A 21,775-nucleotide genomic window follows, 5' to 3' on the forward strand; every position below is an offset into this window, starting at 1 on the left:
TACAACAAAGACTGTGAAACTACTTTTAAGTATTTATAAGCCAGTGGAAGGCGATGCTGAGAGTTTTTTGTGAAATTTGCCAGTTATTATTCAATTTCACAAGGGGGGGAATGCGACCGGCACTTCTTCATTTTACTCCTTGGCGTACGGTCACTTTTTTCTTGCGTACCGGCGCTTCTCTCAAGCTGCCGGTACTCTTCTCTACCCTCTCCATATCAGGTTCTCTGGGAGATTCATAATCATAACCGTGCAGCGCCAGCGTCTTTGAGCCTCGCCTTATAAATCGTATGAACATAAAAACTATGTGGGAACTATGTGTGAGAACGAGGGTGCTGTAATTTATCAATACATGCTTCACGTAATAATTAGTGAACTGTTGGTCCTAACTTTTTTTAGTCGTGAACAAATATAACTAATGAAACATTATTTCAAAAGTTTTCTGAATCTACTCTTTTAGGGCAGACATTTCCAGTTTTAAGCATTTTTGGAGTTATCTGTGGGAATAATAATAGTCTATAGAGCAATACTATAGGCTACAAATAACAGGAAAACACTGTAAGTATTAACACTATTTGTAAATATACCACCTTAACCCTATAATGTGGAGTATTATAGGCCTACTATAGAAGATGCATAGCCCAGGTATAATAATAGCAATAAAACCACAGCTGATTATGACTGAGACAGTATAACATGCTGAAAGAAATAATGAATAAATAGGAATAAGTCGCAAGAGATTTTTCTGATAGCGGCCGATACACAAAACGCCATACATGTGAATAAGAGAGGACTGGCACTTATTTTTCTTCCACTTCAAGCACTTGATTTGTTGGGATCTGGTCGCCCTAGTTACTGACAAACACTGAATATTTAATGTCTTGTTTTAGAATGAAAATCATGAATCACATAAAATATAAAAAAACTAAATCACACGGTGACACACATTATGTCTCACACACACACACACACACACACACACACACAGAATAATATCAGCATCAGTCGAGAGTGAAGAGGAGGAGGATGAAGGTACTTTGAGACGGATGGTGACGAGAGCAAAAGGGAGAGAGTGAAGAAAACAGAGACGAAGGATGGAGAGAGAGAGAGAGAGAGAGAGAGAGAGAGAGAGAGAGACAGACAGAGACAGAGAGAGAGAGAGAGAGAGAGAAAGGCCTGAATGGATGCTGAAAGTGATGCTGCTCTCAGCCAATCAGAGCCTCCGCCTCCCATCCTCCTCGCATCCGGGCTCTGTGATTGGCCGGTGGGAGCAGAGATACAGAGATACAGAGATACAGAGAGAGAGAGTGTGACAGGAGAATAAGAAAGAAGAAGAAACTGTCAGATGAGGAGGACGTCTCTGTTCTTCTCACCTCCGTCTCTCTCTCTTTTTCAGTTTCCCAGCAGCCTCTCTGCCTCGCTCGCCCCCCTGTCTCTCCCTCTCTGCTGCTGTTTGCTCATCCATCCTGATTCCTGAGGAGAGAGAGAGGTTTAATGCAATGGACCTGCTGCCCACCGACTGCTATTACTGCTGCTGCTGCTGCTGTTTACACCGCAGCATCATGGGAGCTGTAGTTTCCTCGGCAGTGCAGGAGGACAGCTGATTAGCCGGGGATTGTGGGTGATCAGAGTTTGGAGATGTGAGCTGGTGGACAAACGAGGCTCATCACACTGTCTTTCTATTCTCTCGCTCTCTTTTTGACCCTCGCTCTCCCTTTTTCCCTTCCTCTCCTCTGCAGCTTCTTTCATCAGCATCTTTATTTTCTTTTTCTCAATCTCCATCTTCATCCTCTCCTCCTGACTCGTACCTGTCGGAGGAAAAGTCAGAATGGGTTGTCGTCTCACTCGGACCAAGGTGAGTGACCTTCTGCAGGTGTGTGTCTGGAGAGAGAGAGAGAGAGAGAAGAGAGGATAGATAATGAGATGTGATGGTTGCCTGATGATGACCTGCTCTCCGTTAGATCACTGGAGACACACACACAACCTTGAACTTCTATCTTTGTGAGGACCCTTATTGACATAATGCATTCCCTAGCAGGGCAGGGACAATACACCTTTCTCCCGATTCAATATGTATTGTGATTCGATATTACGATTTATTGTGATTATTGTTATCTTTTTTAACACTAGACCATGGGAAAAAGTTGAATCATACACTTCGAGGGACTTTTACTTTGGAAAATATCTAAATTAATACAGTAAGAATGTTTGATTTTCAGCATGTATGTAGCCAGAGATGTCCTGAAGTCAAATATATCAGGATCATTGTCAGGAATTACTTATTACAATTTTTAGAATAAAGACATTTCCCTCACAAATTAGTGGTATTTTCTTTTTAATTTATAAGGGACATGTAATGTTTTATACTTCGGTGAATATAATCCAATCAATCTTATTTCGATATATGTATTTTGTATATACAGTACCCTTTGTTAACACCTTATTTTGAAAATCGGACGTAGTCACACGTGTATACTTCCTCTAACTTCTCCAAGTCCGTCTCTAGCTCTCCCGTCAGCTCCGTTCTCTTTATACATCCATGGTCAGCTCCTTCGGGGCCGTTTGAATGCATTTAACCTAAATGTCAGTATATGGGTGCTCTACAGTTGTAGCGTCGGCCCATTTGACCACGGAGATGAGAGTGACGACCAGCTTGACCGCACGTTACCACAATATGATAACGTTTCCTGTCCATGACAGAGTTAGCATGCAGCTGTGTTGTGTTAGCTGTGATGTGTGAAACCCAAAGTGTTTCCATACTTTACTGTATGTGTAGTGTTTACCACTTTGGATTTAACATGTGAGGGTACAGGTCGTATCCACGCCGACCCTCCACCGTTTTCTACTTTCTCGTTTCGGCCCCCCCGCTGGTTTGTTTTGGTTGACGGATACGGAACGGATATGACGTCACGTTACTCAGACTACAACAATAAAAGCGGTAATTTCCTTCTACCTCTACATAGACTCAAATGAAGCAAATATATCGATTCTGGCTTCTTGGATTCTTCTTTGTGGTCTGTAAATAGCATTAGAGCCTCACAGAGCCACAGAGCTGTCGTCTTGTTTCATTTTAACCGGAGCGTTAAACAACAACAACAAAAAAGGTTTTCTTTATATTCAGGACTCAACTGTCCAAGAAAAGCAGCTGACTAGTGAGGGGAAATGGACTATAACTTAAACCTAAACCTAATTCTAATCTGAACCTTAAAACCAAGTCTGAACCCTCAAACAGGCCTTTGAAGGTCTGTCCCAAAGTGAAGACCGGCCAAAATGTCCTCACAAAGATAGCTATACAAGTACACACACACATCTCTAACCCAGAAAATACCAGTGAACCTAGACAATGGCTGAGGGAGAAGCTCTGATGACTGAAGGCTAAATTATCTGAGAGAGGATGAGCAGACAGACAGAAAAGAAAAGTACATTTACTGAAGTACTGTGCATAAGTACAAAGTACTTTACTTGAGTATTTCCATTTTATGCTTCTTTATACTTCTACTCCACTCCATTTATTCAAGAGCTTAGTTACTTTTCAAATTTAGATTTAACAAATAAAAAGCATGATCAGTTTATAAAATATGATCCATTGTTACAGATTAAACAACCTAAAGTGTCTGGAGTAGTTAAAATGTGTAATTAGTACCTCTTACATAGTAATGCACAACACAGTCTCACAGCAGTTCGTTAAATAGTCACGAAATGTAATCAATTTGATTTGCGTGCTGACACTAATTTACCTTTTTCTTTCGTGACGCTCACCATGACTTACAACATATTTTTAGTGCGTTTTCCTACAAATATCAAGCAACACGTGACGCACGTGTCAATTTCTGCTCCAGTCTTTTCAAAATAAAACTATTTAGTTAGCTTTAGGAAAAGATCGCAGTTAGGGTTGTAATAACTCCGTAAGCAGCGTTACTTAAGTACGGAAGTTATGTGACAAATAAATCACTGTTGACTTCTGGTTTCACACAGGACAGATGATTATATAACTGATTTTCAGCTAGGCCTATATAAATAAAATTAATTGACTTGCAAATTCAGAACACTTTGCTGTTGAAATTGGGAACAAAACACAGCTGGATATTTGCTGATTTCCTCTCAAATGGACCCAGAATCTAAAACTGATTTTCTGCTGAATGTTTTAGCAGGTTATCAGTAAGACTCTCAGTCAACTAATCGGTTGTTTTGGTCGACTAAGACGTCTTTAGTCGTTTTTTTTTTCTTTTTTCATGCTTATTTCCAAGAAATTCTTGAGCACATCTCTGGTAAACACCAGATTTAAAGTTTTGCTTTTGTGTGATTCTTTGTGAAGAAACTCAGTTTTACAGATCTGTCGATTAAATCAACTAATCGATTAGTCGACAAAATTGCATGAGTGTTATTCGGGGCACACACTACACGAGAATCAAGATCGGCGTTCGTCAGCAAAGCCCTGATATTTTGATGGTTCTAAAGATTATCTTTCCAGATGTTCCTGTGTGTTTTTTACATCCCCCGATCGGCTCGGAAGTCCATCCTGGCCGCACCGATTTCAAATCCTAAATATTAAACATGTTTAATATGTACGATGGGTTTGCCTGTTGTGTGTGGGGTACCCCGAGGACAGCCGATGACGCAGTCACGTGGGAAAGAACGATAGCCAATAGAGAACCAAGCTGACTGAAGAAGGAAGGACAACCACCGCCATCATGGTGGCCGTGGCTAATGCATGAGCTAATGCTAAACGTGAAGCATAAAGTCGTAGTAAGATGGAGCTCAGAAATGTTGATTTGTGGCAACAACACAAGTGTTTCTTTAACGTTTCTCCATGACTTCATCCATCCATCCTTCGTGAATTTTCAGTACAAAGTAAAAACTAACATCGCTAATTTTTTCTGCCTGTCGTCCGCCTTTTTTGATCATTTGATCGCGAGATGTTTTGCGAGATATTTTGTGAGATATCCGTTTTTTTTAATGGGGACTTGTTGTTGATGAATGAATCTGTTAGTGTGTGGTGTTTTGGCTGTTTTGGCCAAATCATTGCTCTCCACACACTACAGGAACAAAACTGTTAAATTTAACACAACAAGTCGTTATGTGTGGGCTCTCTTATATTTTACACATCTGTTAAGATTTGTAAAATCTTTTACTGTGGGCCAGCCTTAAACTGAGTGGTAGCGATCAAGTTCAACACATTTTTCAAATGGTCGAGCAGAACATTAATGGGTTAAAGCAACAGAGCATGACTTCCAGTGGTGACTAATCTGCAGCAACTGAACAGATCACTCTTAAAAGCAAAGGCAGAGAACAACTCTGAACACATTATGTAGAGTGCTCCAGCTTCGCTTCCACAAATTAGTCCTTCAATGGGAGTTTTTCTTGGAAAGTGTTTGTTTGTTGCCTGTTTGGTCAGCGAGCCCTCCTCTCTGCTTGTCATAGCGAGATGCCACATCTCAGTAATTGATGTCTGTGGATTTCTTTCCATCGTGACGATCAGTGACGAGAGCTCGTTGCTTGGCCGTGTTTTCATGTAGCGCCACCTCTCTTTGGCTGAACGCCTCGATAATCAAAAGGCTCGACTGGCTGCGGTTCGACGCCCTCTTTAGACATGAAGAACTGAACAGCAACGACAGCTGCTCTTCTCTGAACTCTGGAACACACGATTATCCGGCTACGCATGTCAGTGGAGGTTTTTCTCCTTGATGCATTGATGCACGTAAACAAACACCTTATCAGATGACTTCTTGTAGCCCACACACACACAGTTCAGGACTTCTGACAGACCAACACACCAACCGAGAGATCATAACTGGATCTGATGGCTGCTGAGGTGACCCGATCTGTGAGATGGAGGAAGACAAGCGTCACATAAACACACAACAAGAGACATGAAAAACAGTCACTGTACATATCAGTCTACCTCTATAACACATCACTTTATATAGAGATGAGGGAGGAAGATAAACAGAGGCACAGAAGTGTTTACACAGAACTGTTTATGGGCTCACTGCTTCACTTTTTAATGCATTAATGTGCAAAATATTCTTAAATTGTAACCTGATGAGAGTGAAGTCGCACAGACAAACTATTAGCTCGTTAACTCTCCATCAAGACATACGACCCACTCGTACTGTTAGCTTCTACAATTGATGGGCTAATAATATGTGCTTTTGACCATTCTTCTCTTATTATCAACAAATCTCATGTGCAGACAAAGGCTGCAGGTAAATAGTAAAAAAAAATTATGCAAATTTTTGCCATTTTTTCAATGTGATGCTATGTGATGCAAGTTGAAAATAAGATATTAATAAAATCAACAGGTCATCAATTAATATGCTGTCCTCAAAGCCGCCAGACTCCAGTCGGACGACAGTGATTTTAACTCGTTGATCGTTGAAACGCACAAACTCGACAGAAAATAAAACAAAATAATACTCATCAAAACCGTCTTTGTTAGTCTTTCCACTGTTCCAAAAATCACCAACTCTGGTTTGGTCGAAATAAACTCCTAATTCACAGAGTTAGCTGTGAAAATAAACAGCCGCTCAAAGCTACCAGTCTCCATTGACAGAAACACTAACTTTACCTCGCTGATCCTTGTAAAACACACTTCATTCAACGGTTCGTATGATATCTCTATCCTACGAATGTCCAGCTACATGAGCCATCAGTGGGCTTACTCAAGCGCCTGCAATGTTTAGGTAACAAAACTACTTAGTTAGGTTTAGGAAAAGTGGTTTGGTTTAAAATAATTGCCGTTACTTTACTGCATTTCGGCCGTCTCTATCTTGGCTTTTGGCTTTTGGCTGTTGCCATCTTGGTTTTTGGCTTTTGGCTGTCGCAATCTTGGTTTTTGGCCGTCACCATCTTAGTGGAGAGAGGGTGGAGCTAAGTACAACTAAACGCTAAATAAGACATTTTTAGGCGACCAAAATATTTGTATTAATTTTCATGAACTGAAAACACACTGTGAAAGGGTTAAAGTTCTAAGACAAAAACACAGACAACTCCCAGACTGGAGCCGTGGTAGCGACCGGTCAATCACAAGGTAGTCACACCCGAAAGTATCCCCTGCTTTATGGTCTATTTGACTCTAAATGGGAGCATAATTTACTAGATGAACATCATGCTGTATTGAAGAAGACTCAAAACTATCGATTGAGACCATAAACTCATGTTTACAATGTTTACTGAGGTAATAAATCAAGTGAGAAGTAGGCTCATTTTCTCATAGTCTTCTATACAATCAGACTTCTTTTAGCAACCAGAGGAGTCGTCCCCTGCTGGCTGTTAGAAAGAATGCAAGTTCAAGGCACTTCAGCATTGGCTTCACTTCTCAGACCTGGAGGTTGCCCACTGGTTCCAACTGAAGACGTAAATATTTAAAAACCCCTCACAAATATAGCTTCATTATTATAATATGAACGTCTGAGCCAAGGTTTTGTCTCAGAGAGGATCAACGGGGATCTTCCTCCACGGCTGCTGAAGCTGAATGTAAATGTTTGAGCTGGAGGACCACACTTGGGTTTATTTGTCTGTGATGTGAGGCAGTAGAGCAGGATGTTGTTTCATGTGACTGTAAAGAGACTGACGGCTTGACATAAATGGGTGGTGGTGCAGGACTAACGGCTTTATATCACCCGTGGACGTACATTACACTTTACATCTCGATAGAGCTGCTGGAAAACCTGGACTGACTAAAATAGCGACAACGTATTTCTGGGTTGTGATGAATTATTTTAGTTTTTTGTGCAGCTGATAGTGAATGAATGAATGATTGTGAGCCTGCATGAGCTTAGAAGACTCCACAGATTATTATCAACCAAACCAAAATGCAGCACGTACTCTTCAAGAAAATCAATTCATATAATTTTCATCTTCAAACCTTCAAGCAAGAATTCAAAAATCACAGTCTGTAATAATGATAACTAATTAAATAGTCAAATTATCCTTCTGAGACAATGATAGCAAAGTGAGATGCATAAAAAATCACATTTTTAATCTTCAGTGCAGCAGAATATTTCAGTGTGAAGGACTGACACTCTCTGGACGTACAAAAGAAAATGTGACTCACTTCACCCAAATCACTCGGCTCACGCAATCTGTTTTCCTTTTGAATACTTCTAAATGTGGCAGCCTCAGTAGTCAGGGGAAGAATACCAGTTCAAATAAAGGTCTGTGGCTCATAGATGACCGAGATGTAACATCGCATTCAGAACCAGGTGTTTGTTTAAGAAGCATATACTGTATGTCCTTCATTTTGTATTCAACAACATATTTTGAAACTCGGGTAGAAGCTTATTTTCAAAGGTGTTATCTTTACATCCAGTTATAAATGTAGATATACATCATACCGTAAAGCTCTCCTGTGATACTATAGTTTATAATGTCTGTAACATGACGTCCAATATCAACAGTCTTGTCGGGTCACAGAGTTGTACAGTGAGTCTGACGCAGATCAGTCACACTGAACTGATTCATCACTGGAGGTGTTTTATACCATTTAGCATCATGAGAAGTCTCCTTTTACTGCATCTTTCCTCTATCATGAACAGCAGTGGATTTATAATGAATGCATCATTTTAAAATATTTAAAGGGACTCTGCGTAAGAATCAAAAATTGCTTGTTAACAGTGACACCTGTGGCCGTTAGCCATCAGAGTCCTGTTGCTAGAGCTCACGCTACCGACACACACAAGACTGAACGTGATTGACGGGCATCATGTTGATTAACGTTAGCAACATTAGCAGCTAAAACCACAATATCACTCTATATTTCACGTGCTTGGCAGTAATGTTAGCTTACCAAACTATGTCCCTCCATGAATCGATGTTGATCCTGGTGTTTACTTTTCTTGCTTCAGCCTCCCGACTGTGGTCAGAAGACACAGGGGAGGCACCATAGTTTTGGTCTCCTGGGCTTCAGTCGATAACGTTACTCTCTCCGGAGTTAACCCCCGTCGCCACTTCACTCAGCAGCTGCAAAACAAGACAAAGGAAACCTCTGTTGGTCTGGAGGAGCATAAACACAGCACAAACTGCAACTTCTTCTGAACATTCACGTATTCTCAGAGCTTAACTAATTCTCTTCTGCTCCGCTGCTCGCTCGTTTTGCCCGCCGTTCGCTCTCTCTTGCTTCACCACTCACTTCCAACGTGCACACACACTCCCACAACTCTAGTTTTCCTCCGATGTCGGTCACATTCCTGTTTTGTGAGACGGGCTTCACTAGAACTAGAACTTTAGTTTTGTGCTTCCGTGGAGTTTGTGTTGGAGTCTGAGTTGTGGTGGGGGCTGGTCGTTTGTTGGCGTTAGCGGGCTCCATTTCTAACCAACCGTTAGCTATCCCTGTAGCTGCGAACACGCGGGCGCGCATGACGTCACATCCGCTGGGACACCGACCCGAGTCCTTCACATAAAAAGCAGTCTACAGGCTAAACTTTTAAAAAGTTATATACAGTCCCTTTAAACAGAATAAAGGCTGAGAGTCTTTTCTTTGACTTAATGGGAATTATTTGTATTTGATAATTTATTCATAATTGCAGTGACTGAAATTCACGGGATCAAATCCAATATTCTGATACAGTTTTGTGAAGCTTGCAGCATCTGACACTTTGATTTAATTCTGCATGCCGACCGTGATTTTGTGCTGAGAACGAGGAGTGTCGCATTTTGCAGAGTTTTGCACTTTGAGTGAAAATTGAGTCAAAAGCTTCATAAAAAAAAAAAAACTGTGAGAGAACGAGAGAGAGAGAGAGATACATGAAGAGAGAGAGAGAGAGAGAGAGAGAGAGATCAGTCTGTGTTACTGTCAAAGTGCAGCGGAGCGCAACACACTTCTCCAGGGTACAGCACATCACTCTCACTCTCTGATTCCTCTGTGTGTAGCTGTGTGTAGAAGTGTGCATGTTAGTGCACGATGACTTTGTGTGAAGCAGGTTTCCACATGTATGAAACTGGTGTGTTTATGTACGTGTGCACATCCTTCTGTATGTATGTGTGCTTGTTTTTGTGTGTTTGCGTTTTCAGATTGTGTGCGTGTGTGTGTGTGTGGCCCCCGGGCCGTGCACTGAGAGAGTGTAAAGACTCCAGTACTGGTCCAGGAGGGGTTATAGTGGGCTGCTGCTGCTGAATCCTGACCTACATCATGATGCTGCTCAGACCGAGCCTCTTTAACTTCGCTGCATCTTAACTTTCACATGAGATGTTACAACACAAACCACCACTATTATAGTTTGTGTGGTGACTTAGACTCAGCAGACGTAATGACAGCGTGTCCTTTAGGGCGTGAGCTGTCCTTTTATGTCCTGAGCTGACAGAATGGTGACACACACACACACTCACATTTTACATTAAGAGAACCTCCTCTGTTGTTCCTGAGCTCTCTAATGTAAAACATACAGGCCCCCTCAGTGTGTGAGAGATAATCCACAAAGTGATTTATTATCATATTAATTGATTATTAATTAAATTAAAGGGTGGGTCCATTGTTATTATTAGGAAAAAGATTGATTTGGTTAGAATTAGGCAACAAAACTACTTAGTTAGGTTTAGGAAAAGATGCTGGTTTGGGTTTAAATAACTCTGTGAGTGGCGTTACTTATATACGGAAGTTACAAATAAATCAACGTTGACTTCTGGTTTCACACGGGACATGAACAGCGGTCTCCTGGTGATAGTTTGATGTTTTTTGACCAACCTGTTGACCAACCATTACGTGGACTACATGCGAATTGATTTCATGCTGACCATCATGAAAAAAATGTGACATTCGTTTCTATGTACACGAATCAATACATACATTTTTTTGACTATTTCACGAACTTCCGTGCGATTGGGCTGGAATACATAAACAATCATGATTCAATAATATAAAATAACACTGACAGTAGCCTCTCTGCATTATGAATACTTCTTCCACTACTGAAGATAGCAATATGAAGATTTCTACATCAAACTAATCTAATTAAAGGGCAGGTCCATTATTATTATTATTATTATTATTATTATTTATTTTTTTAGTTTTTTATATCATTCTGTAGATTCCCAGAGGTGTTCCTTATGTATTCAAATCCGAACATTACAATTTTTGGTAGACCGGCAACCCTCGTGTTCTGTGAGGTAAAATTACTGTTTTTGTGAATGGAGTCTGGTCTGGTGGCTTTGAAGATCGCGTTATAACGGCTTCAGTTCCTCACAAATGTTGGTTGCAGTATGTACAAAGAACATACTGTATATATATATACAGTATATATTAATAAATATATATAAATGAAAATTCTTATAATTTTCTTTTATATTTTTATATTAGTCTTTAAATTTCCACTTTTATTTTGTTATTCTTTTACAGATTCATTATTTTTATGACACTCCTGTGACTCCATAGTTTACAACTTCAAAATTTCTCATTCGTAAAGTTATGACTTTATTCTCGTAATATTACAACTTTTTTCTGGAAATCTCAGATTTCTTCCCCTTAATGTGGCCCTAATACTCCGTGGTACATTTGCTCTTTGGCCCTCACTGCATTAGACTTATATACTTTATACTCAGACTATAAACTGTGTTACCTTCATCACAATGCTCAAATGTTTTGTGGCTCCAGACAGATTTGTTTTTGTAGTAAAGGATGCTGACCCCTGGGTTAGATCTATCCGACTGAGCAATATACAGTAAGTTAGTAAGTAAGGTAGTAAGTAAGGTAAAGTAAATGCTATTTTAAAATACTGCACATCAGTTGTCTCACACTATGTGTCATGGGGGGTCAAGGGTCTGCAGATTTTAGCACCACAGCAGCTGTTTCCACTAATTAACACAGAACGAGAGGAAAAAAATTCTGTGATTTTAGCTGCTGTTCAGCTGGAACAGAAACCTGCAGAGTGTTCTCTCCTGATCTCCAACTTATACTAAGGGGCTCAATCTTTTATCTTTTTATATAAAGAGAGTGTGAATCATATGCCACGTTATGTAACACAATTGTAGTCAGGCATCCCAAAAAGTTGGAAACCAAAGAACTGACTGACCTTGTATTGAAGGCTAAACTCCCACTTTCCCACTGCGTGTGTATGCTGCATTTTTCCTTCATCAATAATATAGATAATACGTGAATGTTACACAGTAGAAGCAGGATAATATCTATGTTTAATAGTATCTCCGATCTTTAAACCAACCTGCTGCTGACCCTTTTTTAAAAACGAAATCTTTGGGAAGACATAAAAATGAAATCTTCTCACAGATGGAGCATCAGTGTGTAAAAATATAACTACTACCGAGCTGCATGTGTACCTATAATATATTTGTAACCTTAAGGTAAAGCATTCCTTGTGAGTACGGTCCCAACTCTGACATGTAGTGTTCCCTCTGGTCAGGCCAAGACTCACGAACCTTCTCATCACCGACACCGGGAGGAGCTGCACTTTGTGGATGAGTATGGCCAGCCAATCACTATGCAGGTGGAGGCAAGGAGGGGGCGTGGTCACAGGAGGCGGCGGTCTCATTGCGCGGTTGAGTGCAACATCCCGCCAGAAAGACACTGGGAGGCCCTGAGAGCCATGGGACTGATGGAGGGAGATGGAGGCCAGGGAGACGGCTACAGTGCAGGGTAGGTAATGGGTGAGGCCTCGAGTAAAGAGTTAAAGTTTTGTATTAGTTTGGGATAATGACAGAATGATGTGACGGGTCGTCCTGGGTAAAGGCAGGGAAACAGATATATCAACAAACTTTTAGCAATTCTTTTCTTATTTGTGTTAATATTTTACAAGTTTTAGTATTTGTGAATATTATGTACGTTTGAGTAAATACATGCAATTATTATTACGCCCTATTTAAACGATCTATAGTGCATGGTCTAAAGTGCATGGGGCAAGTGCATTGAGAGCGTGTCCAACTCCACTTTTGCTAGTTATGCGGTATTCATTATATGATAATAAGCACTAGGCTAAATATGATAAACATGTATTGATAATTAAAAAAAACTGTATTAATATTTTCAATGCAACCCATGAGGGGCTTGGACCAGCTGAGCGGAATCTTCCGGGGATGCATTACGCACCTCCTAATGTGCGGATCCATCAGACTTTAGACCAATTTTTTGTTGGTCAATGGCCAATCAATTTGTTAGCAATGTGCCAACAAAGCGCCTGACCACACCTCATTTTAAGACCAACACGCCCATGGCTGCACAGATGAGTGCAAGCACATTTGCTATTTACAATAGTGGGTGTTGGGCGTGAAAATGACAACTGTGTCGGTCTGAAACTAGCAATGACAGTTGTGCTGCGCTGTGCGCCGGGTGTAAGATGGTGCCCTCAGATTTAGATGAAGCTTTGAAAAGGGTTGGAGACCGAAGAATGGGGCTTAGGAGGACTGGGGTAAACAGCTAGGGACTGTGTTAGCGGGTTTTTGGGTGAATGCTTACAGATGTAACTGTTAGGTCTGGTGTAAACGGTTTAAGTAAAAGTTGTGCACTTGGTATGCTTTTGAATGGGGTAACATTTGGGAGAGGCATAAATGAGGGAATGGGGGGAGAAAGATAATGTTTTGTGAATGGGAGAAAGACTTGTAATGGAGGGTACTGTAGCTCTTAGCCCTGACACACCAAGCAGACGGTCCGCCGTCAGACAGTTGGGGCCATCGGTGAGCATCCGTCGACCTAGTTTTTGCGGTGTGTCCCGCACCGTCGGCTCTAGTCTGCCCAAGTTTTTTCCGGCGAATCTAGATGAAAGATTGGAACTATGGTAAAAGTTCTGTAATGGTTAAAGAATTTGGGACCTGGGTGTTAAGTGTGAAAACAGGGAAGAAGTTTAGGACAAGGGTACAAATTTTGGAATGGGCGAAAAAAGGCTAAGACTGCAGTAAAAGTTTGGGAGTGGACGGAAGTGAAAGGTATGAAAAGAGGTCTTCTACTTCTGTCTATTGGTGATTCAAATGGAGGGACAATATTTTTTACTTGAGGGATCAGTTTGCAAGGTCAGCATGATGTTGCGTTTAGTCTCTTGGCTCTCTCATAAATATTCATGAGTGGAAGGTGGTTCTGCTGAGACAGCTGTCAGTGCAACACAAGCTTTGATTATACATGTGGATGAAGACTATAAATATTCACAGAGACATTGAACAATAAATAGACCTACATACCCTCTCCGTTATAAATTCTCTTTGACATCACCTCCTTAACATGACCTGATTTCTTCCTCTACACAGGCCTTACTATAGTCACATGACCGTGTCACCTGACCTGTACTCCGTCAGTAGTCGCATGATGTTGTCGCCTGATGTCTATCCACCCAATGGCTACCTAACCAGATCATCCAATGACCAGCACCCGGGTAACAACTACCTGCCCAGCGTCTCCTACAGCTTAGATCACCTGGACAGACTGGACTACCAGGTGATTTATTCTATTCTGAATTTATGTTCTGATTCATTCTATGGATTACTATTATATGCTACAGAAGTAATACGTTTTCTATTCCAGGGTCCAGAAATGTTGCCCTACCAGCCGAACTCAGAGAGCTGTCTGATTGGCTGCTACAACACAGAGGAGATGGAGCCAAAGAATTTCCCCAGACAGGTAGATCATTTCAGTGATTTGCATCACTATTTTACTTATTCTGCAACACCTCTGTGCCCTCTTCTGCCCCTCAGGTATTCCTTTTTTGCACTTCTTTCTCTCTTATGCTGCCTCTCTAACACCAGATTCACACCAGGCAGCGTTGAAGCGCGGCTCGCTGCAATAACCACATTTATTTTTTTCTGCGGCCTGGAGGCATGTTCACCTGTTTCAGGCAGGAAGAAATTCTTTGTAACATACAGTAGGTCAACATGTAACAGGCAAGCCCCCAGGAAGAGCGCCGGGAATTGAAACAAATTTTCGTAGTGGCCAAACGGTGGTACTACAACTTCCGTGTCAATCACATGATGCCATTGGGCCCAAAAAGACTTTTTCCCATACACTTAAATTGGGAAAGAGACGTCTGTAAATCAGGGGACAATTGTTTGTGAGGTAAATCAACTTCCCAGTATGAACACTTGAATAGCCCTTATTTAAATCATTAGGTCCTAAAAGTTATAAAATGCACTAATAGCCGAATCAGAGTTATATTCCTTCCTCCGTTCATGTGAATGAGACCCAGACCGAGGCTGTAGCGAGGGCTGGGAGGCGGAGTTAAAGGAAACGCTACTGCGCCTATTCTATGGGCCCAATGGGCGGAGGATCGCTGGTTGATCATGCGCCACTGAGTAACGTTCATGGGAATGAACGGGAGCCCGCCTTCAACCCTGTATCCAGTTCTCTTTATACATCCATGGTCACAGGATCAGTTTACTGATTGGCTGCGGTTAATCTCTGGCCAGACTTTGCCGCTAAAAGTTACTTAAACTTTTCCCAAGTTTAATTAGGCCGCACTTCACCACAGAATAAAACGTCCGCAGCTTGCTGAGCACGGGAGCGGCCGCCACAGCTTTCCATAGACATTGCATGGCAGCTCGCCGCAGGTCGTTGCTCTGGTGTGAATTCGGCGTAACAATTTTGAAATTTATGTCATTTTTTAAAAACATTTTTAGCCTGGCAAATTTTGTTGCATCCTTTGTACTTTAAATTCAATTCAAATTCTCTCTTCCCTGCTCTTTAGTCCGACTATCAGCCTCCTTGGCGGTCTGATCGTCTTCTTGGATACCTTCCCCTCAGTGAGCTCGACAGCGGGCTGGGTTGCGGCCCCGACAGCCCAAATCACCAGATGGCGCTCTCCGAGGCCGAGACGGACGCCATGTCATCGCTGCCAGGTCACACCCCTTCCTCCCAAGGCTCCTCCTCTTCCTCCGAATCCCTGATCTCCTCTGAACCCAGCGACTCCGGCTTCCACAGCGTCAGTACCGGGGAGCACAGACGACTGCATAAGATTCACGGAAGCCACGCCCACCGACAAACGCACCATCTTCGCTCAGGCCACTCCCCTCGAGAGCAGAGAGGACGCTGGGACTTGGAGTCCATCCCCGAAACGACTCCGATGACTCACTCTGGAGCACCACAGGCGTCCCGCTGCACTGTGGGTAACAGCACGACGACGACAGTTCATTTCCACAGAGCGGAGAGGAGCCCCACCTTACCTCGCCACCGCTCGCCGCCTTCCCCTTCCATGGGTTAGTAAAGCTCCATTACTATGATTGATTATTATCCCTCTAACGCCACAGTCTACAGATTCTGAAGACAAGAACATCAGAGAGACTATAATTCAGATTATGTTTGATACACTGGATCCTAAAAGTGAGGTGCACCATGATGCAGCTGTGATCTCAGCCACACTGAGGTGTTTGTTTTGCAGCCAGAGGCGTTTTGCTGTTACTAGTCACACATGATAAACAATCAACAGCAGCTTCATTCAAAAACAACTGAACTTAACTGAAACTTTAAGTGCATCACTAATGTTCCTTCAAGCAGTCTGTCGTTTAAAATATCTCTGTCTGGTTAGCAACAAGAGCAACTCGGCTTTACTCAGTTCTGCAGGCTTGCACATTATCTATTATTATTATATCTACTATTTATCTACTATTATTATTAGACACAGTAAAAGCCATGGTGAAGTAGTGAAGTAAGAGTGCCCCTCAAAAACGTGAGGTGTTTAGCTTTATTACAAGTTTAGTTAGTAGGTGATTTGTTCGTTTTTAACGAGGGACGGTTATTTTCGTTCACCAGCGACTAACAAACCGCCCCATGGACGACTGTCGGTTCTGTATTTTTTAATACCCCCTCCTAGCTTTAGAGTTTAGAGAATATTATAGATCCAAGACAAAACTGATAGAAGGGCAGGATTCAGTGGAAAACTTGCAATTACTAATCCATCTGCTATTTCAGCACCATGGACAGCGCCATGGATTTATCAATACACAGCACATGTAGGCTTCTGATGTTTCAGAGCCGTGGTCGGGGCCATAGATTCTAACTTACTGATATTTCAGAGCCGTGGTCGGGGCCATAGATTCTAACTTACTGATATTTCAGAGCCGTGGTCGGGGCCATAGATTCTAACTGACTGATATTTCAGAGCCGTGGTCGGGGCCATAGATTCTAACTGACTGATATTTCAGAGCCGTGGTCGGGGCTATAGATTCTAACTTACTGATATTTCAGAGCCGTGGTCGGGGCCATAGATTCGAACTTACTGATATTTCAGAGCCGTGGTCGGGCCCATAGATTCTTACTTACTGATATTTCAGAGCCGTGGTCGGGGCCATAGATTCTAACTGACTGATATTTCAGAGCCGTGGTCGGGGCCATAGATTCTTACTTACTGATATTTCAGAGCCGTGGTCGGGGCCATAGATTCTAACTTACTGATATTTCAGAGCCGTGGTCGGGCCCATAGATTCTTACTTACTGATATTTCAGAGCCGTGGTCGGGGCCATAGATTCTAACTTACTGATATTTCAGAGCCGTGGTCAGGACCATAGATTCTATCTTACTGATGGCACATAAATCGTGAGCTTTGGCTTTACATCGCAAACGATCTACTCGTACAGTAGGAGTAGGAGTTACACAACAACATTTCTAAAATCGTACAGTGTATGTCCAGCTTCAGGTGGCAACAAGGAGTTCTTGCTATAATGGCTGAATGGAGGTTTAACACTCTGGACCTGATTACTTCTTTCTGTCTGCAGGTTGTCGTACTGAGCCCTGCCAGCGGAGGGCGCTGTGGTTGGAGCAGCAGCAGCAGGGAGGAGGCGGGATGATGGAGCCTCCAGGGCGGAGTCGAACAATAACAGATTTGAGTGAAGGACAGCGCCAACGCAGGGCCAGTCACCCCAACATGTTAGAGGCAAACTCTCCCAGCCCGCCGGGACCAGCTAGCAGCACGCTGGGGCCGAGGAGCAGGGCCAGTTATCCCAGTAACTGTCACCCCACCAGTCACCTCAGCATAGACAGAAACAGTCTGACCAATCACCAGCACGCACTGAGAAACAGCCAGGGCATGAGCCGGAGCAGAGAGGAGGACTCCCCCCTCTCTAAGAGTCCTGGATCTGGCTCCAGCGGAGCGTCAGACTGGCGTGGCTTTCAGACTCTCGGGAATCGCCCCGGCATGACTAAAGGTTCCTCGGGTCCTTTCTACAGCACACTTGGAGCCCCACAACATAACCCTCACTCTCCACCCTCTCCCCGCTCCAGACTGTCCAATCAGAAGTCCGTCAGGAACCAGCTGCTCAGAGCCCGAGCTTACCGATTGGCCAGGGAACGCAGTGAGGTCACAACAGACGAGGAGGTGCGAGGAGAGGGGGAGAGAGACGGCGGGGACGACGGGGAGGACGGTCGGTGGGCGGGGCGATACTGGAACCGGACCGAAAGGAGACGCCACCTGGCGTTGTCGCGGCAACACAGAGAGAGGAGAGCGGGAGGGGAGGAGCAGGCCGGGGGACTTCAGGGGTCGATGTCGTCTCAGACGGTGCTGGAGCTGAGCCACATGAAGCAGAACCGGCTGAGGAACAGCAAGCTGCTTGATGATTGGACAACTGTGGAGGAACTGCTGACTCACGGGACACGGGTGGAGAGCGACAGTCAGCTATGTCCCAGCCCTCTGTTATCGGTTACTACTGTCTGATTGTCTAACACCACTGTTGGTTACTGCTGATCGATCCAACACTCAGGCCCAGATTCATTAAAAGGTTTGCGTTGCGACAAGTGTAAACATCTGCACTAAAATGACCAAATCAGAAAGTTGTTTAACCTGAAGTTGTGCTTGACAGAGGTCATGGTCATGCGTCTACATTGTCAACTGCATATAAATCACATTATTTTGAGCCTTGTATGTCAAGAACACACGCAATCCACAAGCTCACTTAACAACACAACCCAGTAACTGTTGTAGTGAATCTAAGAAGTTTTCAAAGGAATCACATAGAGATGGTTGAAGCCAATCACAGTCTTGGCGTCGACAACTCTTGTTACTGTTTTATTACAACAGCAGTTAAAGCTTCAGTAAGCAGAATGTTTTTGGCATCATTGGGCAAAAATTTCATAATAACCTTTCAGCATATTGTAATTCAAGTGCTCTGAGAGAAAACTAGACTTCTGCACCTCCTCATGGCTCTGTTTTCAGGCTTTAAAAATCTAGCCCGTGAAGAGTGTATGCCACGCAACAAAACTAACGCCCGTAGTAATGTTAAGGCAACAAAACCACACACTTATGTTTAGGAAAAACATCATGGTTGAGCTTAAAATAAGTATGTAAACTATGTAGCATACGTAGGGAGACAATGGAATAGAAGTAGACGTCATAAACGTCACTAAAAAAACACGTCACAAACGTTAATTACAAAACCAAACAACTGATCCCAAACAACGATCTCCTGGCTGAAAGTCCTGTGTAGTTGTTGGACCCGTCCACCTTCTCACCCGCCCGCGGTCAGTACAGGTACGACTACATGGCGTAGAAATGACACATCAAAAGCAAGAAAGGCGTTCTTATTGCACGCTAAATGCCTTGCACGTTATCGTGTCATTCATACGCCTTTTCGTGCTGCATGTTTGCTAGAAATGGCTGCTGATAATTATGTATATATGGGCAGGTTGGTGAGAGCCTGAGGGAATCAACCATACGGTCTACGTGAAGCTGGAGAATCAAAACAATGAGCTAAAAGACGCTAACAGATGCATAGAGCTGCAGAGTTGTAGTTAACCCTCGGTGGGTATGGCAATACTATTATGTCCTTTTCATGTTGCATTTCAACCGTCTATGCAATGTTAAAATATATAAATATATATAGTATATATATGGAAAACTCTAAAATAGATGCTGGCAGACATGAGCTGATGATGAAATTAAAAATACTATAGAAAGCCAAAGTCACGCGCCTTCCGGTGTCCCACATGGGACCTTATTTCGGAAAAAATATAAACGGTAGTCAACGGAGAGAGATGAATATTTTTTTTATCCCGTTTGAATCACACACATGATGTTTGTCAATTTGAAAGATCTTTTCAAGTAAAAAAAGTCACAGTTTGTTGTAGTATCATTTAGTTTTGTATGAAACGGCTCAGTGAACTACATCTCTCGTCTCGGACAATATACGTCACCAGCACTAGCTAGCTAGCTAACGTAGCTATGACCACGCACAGATGAAACGTTATCTTACATGAAGTGTTTTATCCAGCGACTCCTGGTCTTTTTTATCAGCCGGGAAGAGAAAGAACGATCAGACCCGTTACTGGTGTGAGTTCATCCCAGTAGGAAACACGCCGGCATCGTAGCTTCAGACGGAGAGACGTCACTACGACACTTTCGGGTGTGTCGTCTTTCTAATTACGTATTTTTTTTACAGTTTTACAACAAACAGACTTTCTTGACTTGCAAAATTATTTTTTAAATCGACAAACATCATATGTGTGATTCATGGCGCTCTTCAAACGGGATCAAAACATTATTTGTCTTTCTCCGTTGACTATCGTACATATTTTTTCCGAAATAAGGTCCCATCAGGGTCCATCAGAAGGCGCAGGACTTAGACTCTCTATCAAATTGGACTTGCTCCGCAATCTTAGTGAATCTGGATCTCAGTCGTGTTAAAGGAAGTTTGGACTTCAGAGCCTAAAAGTGTCTCCTCAGATGGGTCAAGAATTATAAAAACAACGTGGCCAAAGCTACTACTGTTGCTCACGAGGAAAATTACCAACAAGCTGTCCCCAGAAAAGAGTGAAATGAACTGAAATATATGGCAAAAGAGTTTAAACCAACACTACTGTCTGACATGAACAAGATTCTGATCCAACGCTTGCTATAGAAATGATTTTCTGCAGGTTTGTAAGAGTAAAAGGACACTAAAGAGCTGCAGGAGGCTTCAGACTCTGCAGCGTTAATAGACTCACTGGATGAGCTGGTCGGACTCTTCACACACCAGACCGCCTGTGACTGGTCTGAAATATCGCCTTGTGGAAAAGTGTCTCCATCTCCTTTTCTGGTTTCACTGCCTTTGTTTCCGTCTCTGTGCCGTGAAACGACACGGACGACTCTGTGAACTGCTCGCTGTAAGCTTGTTAGAGGATGTCAGCACCTTTATGATCAAACAGCCTCTAAATCCTCTAAGACGCTGTTTCACCACACTTTTTTTTTTTAGTCACCGTTTCTCCTGGGTGGTTCACCGTTTTAATCTCACACAGACTTGGAGTGTAAATAAATGAGACGCTATAGAGAGGGCTCCACGCAGCGCTGAGTGCAACCGGGTTTCTATTTCGGAAGACTTCTATTTGGTTCCAAGTATTCTGCTCCATTTAGTGATCTGTCTGAAGAAGGTTTATACATCTGTTCAGTAATACATCAGAAATCACTATAAATTATCTTTAAAGGAATGGTTCGACATAAGAAGAAGAAGAAGAAGAAGAAGGTCATACATTTTTCTTGCAGAGATTTAGATGAGAAGATTGACTAATATGAAGCTACAGCCAACCCTTACAAAAAAGAAGTATATTTTATTAGGTAAACTTAAGTATAGTTCAAGTATAATCCCAGGTATACTTTATGTAATAAGTATACTAATAGCAATGTACTATTACTTGTAAGTGCACTACTTCAATACGTCTTGGGACTAATGGTGCCTTCAAATGAAACTGGTGAGCTCGTGTTTACAACATGGGAAGTCGTGTACACGATACGCTAGACATTCAAGTGGTTAAGTCGTGAAGAACACCGCTGCTAAGCAACAGAAGTATTAACGTTACTGTCGGCGTCTAGAAGCCACAGAGGCTAACAATTTAGCAAGCAAGCAAGTGGGTAACATAATGCAGGAAATGCAAAGACATAATGACAGAGGAAG

The 21,775-nt window shown here is 42.5% G+C and overlaps 1 protein-coding gene across 1 annotated transcript; it reads left to right on the plus strand.

Annotated features, from left to right (window-relative positions):
- The first annotated feature begins 1,515 nt into the window (after positions 1 to 1,515).
- Positions 1,516 to 19,005, plus strand: LOC119489343. The gene is made up of 6 exons (XM_037771647.1): positions 1,516 to 1,852; positions 12,348 to 12,580; positions 14,179 to 14,365; positions 14,453 to 14,548; positions 15,609 to 16,116; positions 17,633 to 19,005. The coding sequence occupies exons 1-6, from the start codon at positions 1,826 to 1,828 to the stop codon at positions 18,565 to 18,567; spliced, it is 1,986 nt and encodes a 661-aa protein (XP_037627575.1). The 5' UTR covers positions 1,516 to 1,825; the 3' UTR covers positions 18,568 to 19,005.
- Positions 19,006 to 21,775: the final 2,770 nt, after the last annotated feature.

The sequence above is a fragment of the Sebastes umbrosus genome, chromosome 6, assembly GCF_015220745.1.
Source record: "Sebastes umbrosus isolate fSebUmb1 chromosome 6, fSebUmb1.pri, whole genome shotgun sequence".
In the NCBI taxonomy this organism is placed as follows: Eukaryota; Metazoa; Chordata; class Actinopteri; order Perciformes; family Sebastidae; genus Sebastes; species Sebastes umbrosus.

Excerpts from the sequence above, each read along its gene's own strand:
- LOC119489343 (XM_037771647.1), top strand. The coding sequence starts at position 1,826 with ATGGGTTGTCGTCTCACTCGGACCAAG. Across the intron at positions 14,549-15,608 it reads CAAAGAATTTCCCCAGACAG|TCCGACTATCAGCCTCCTTG; the intron begins GTAGATCATTTC and ends CCTGCTCTTTAG. Across the intron at positions 16,117-17,632 it reads GCCGCCTTCCCCTTCCATGG|GTTGTCGTACTGAGCCCTGC; the intron begins GTTAGTAAAGCT and ends TTCTGTCTGCAG.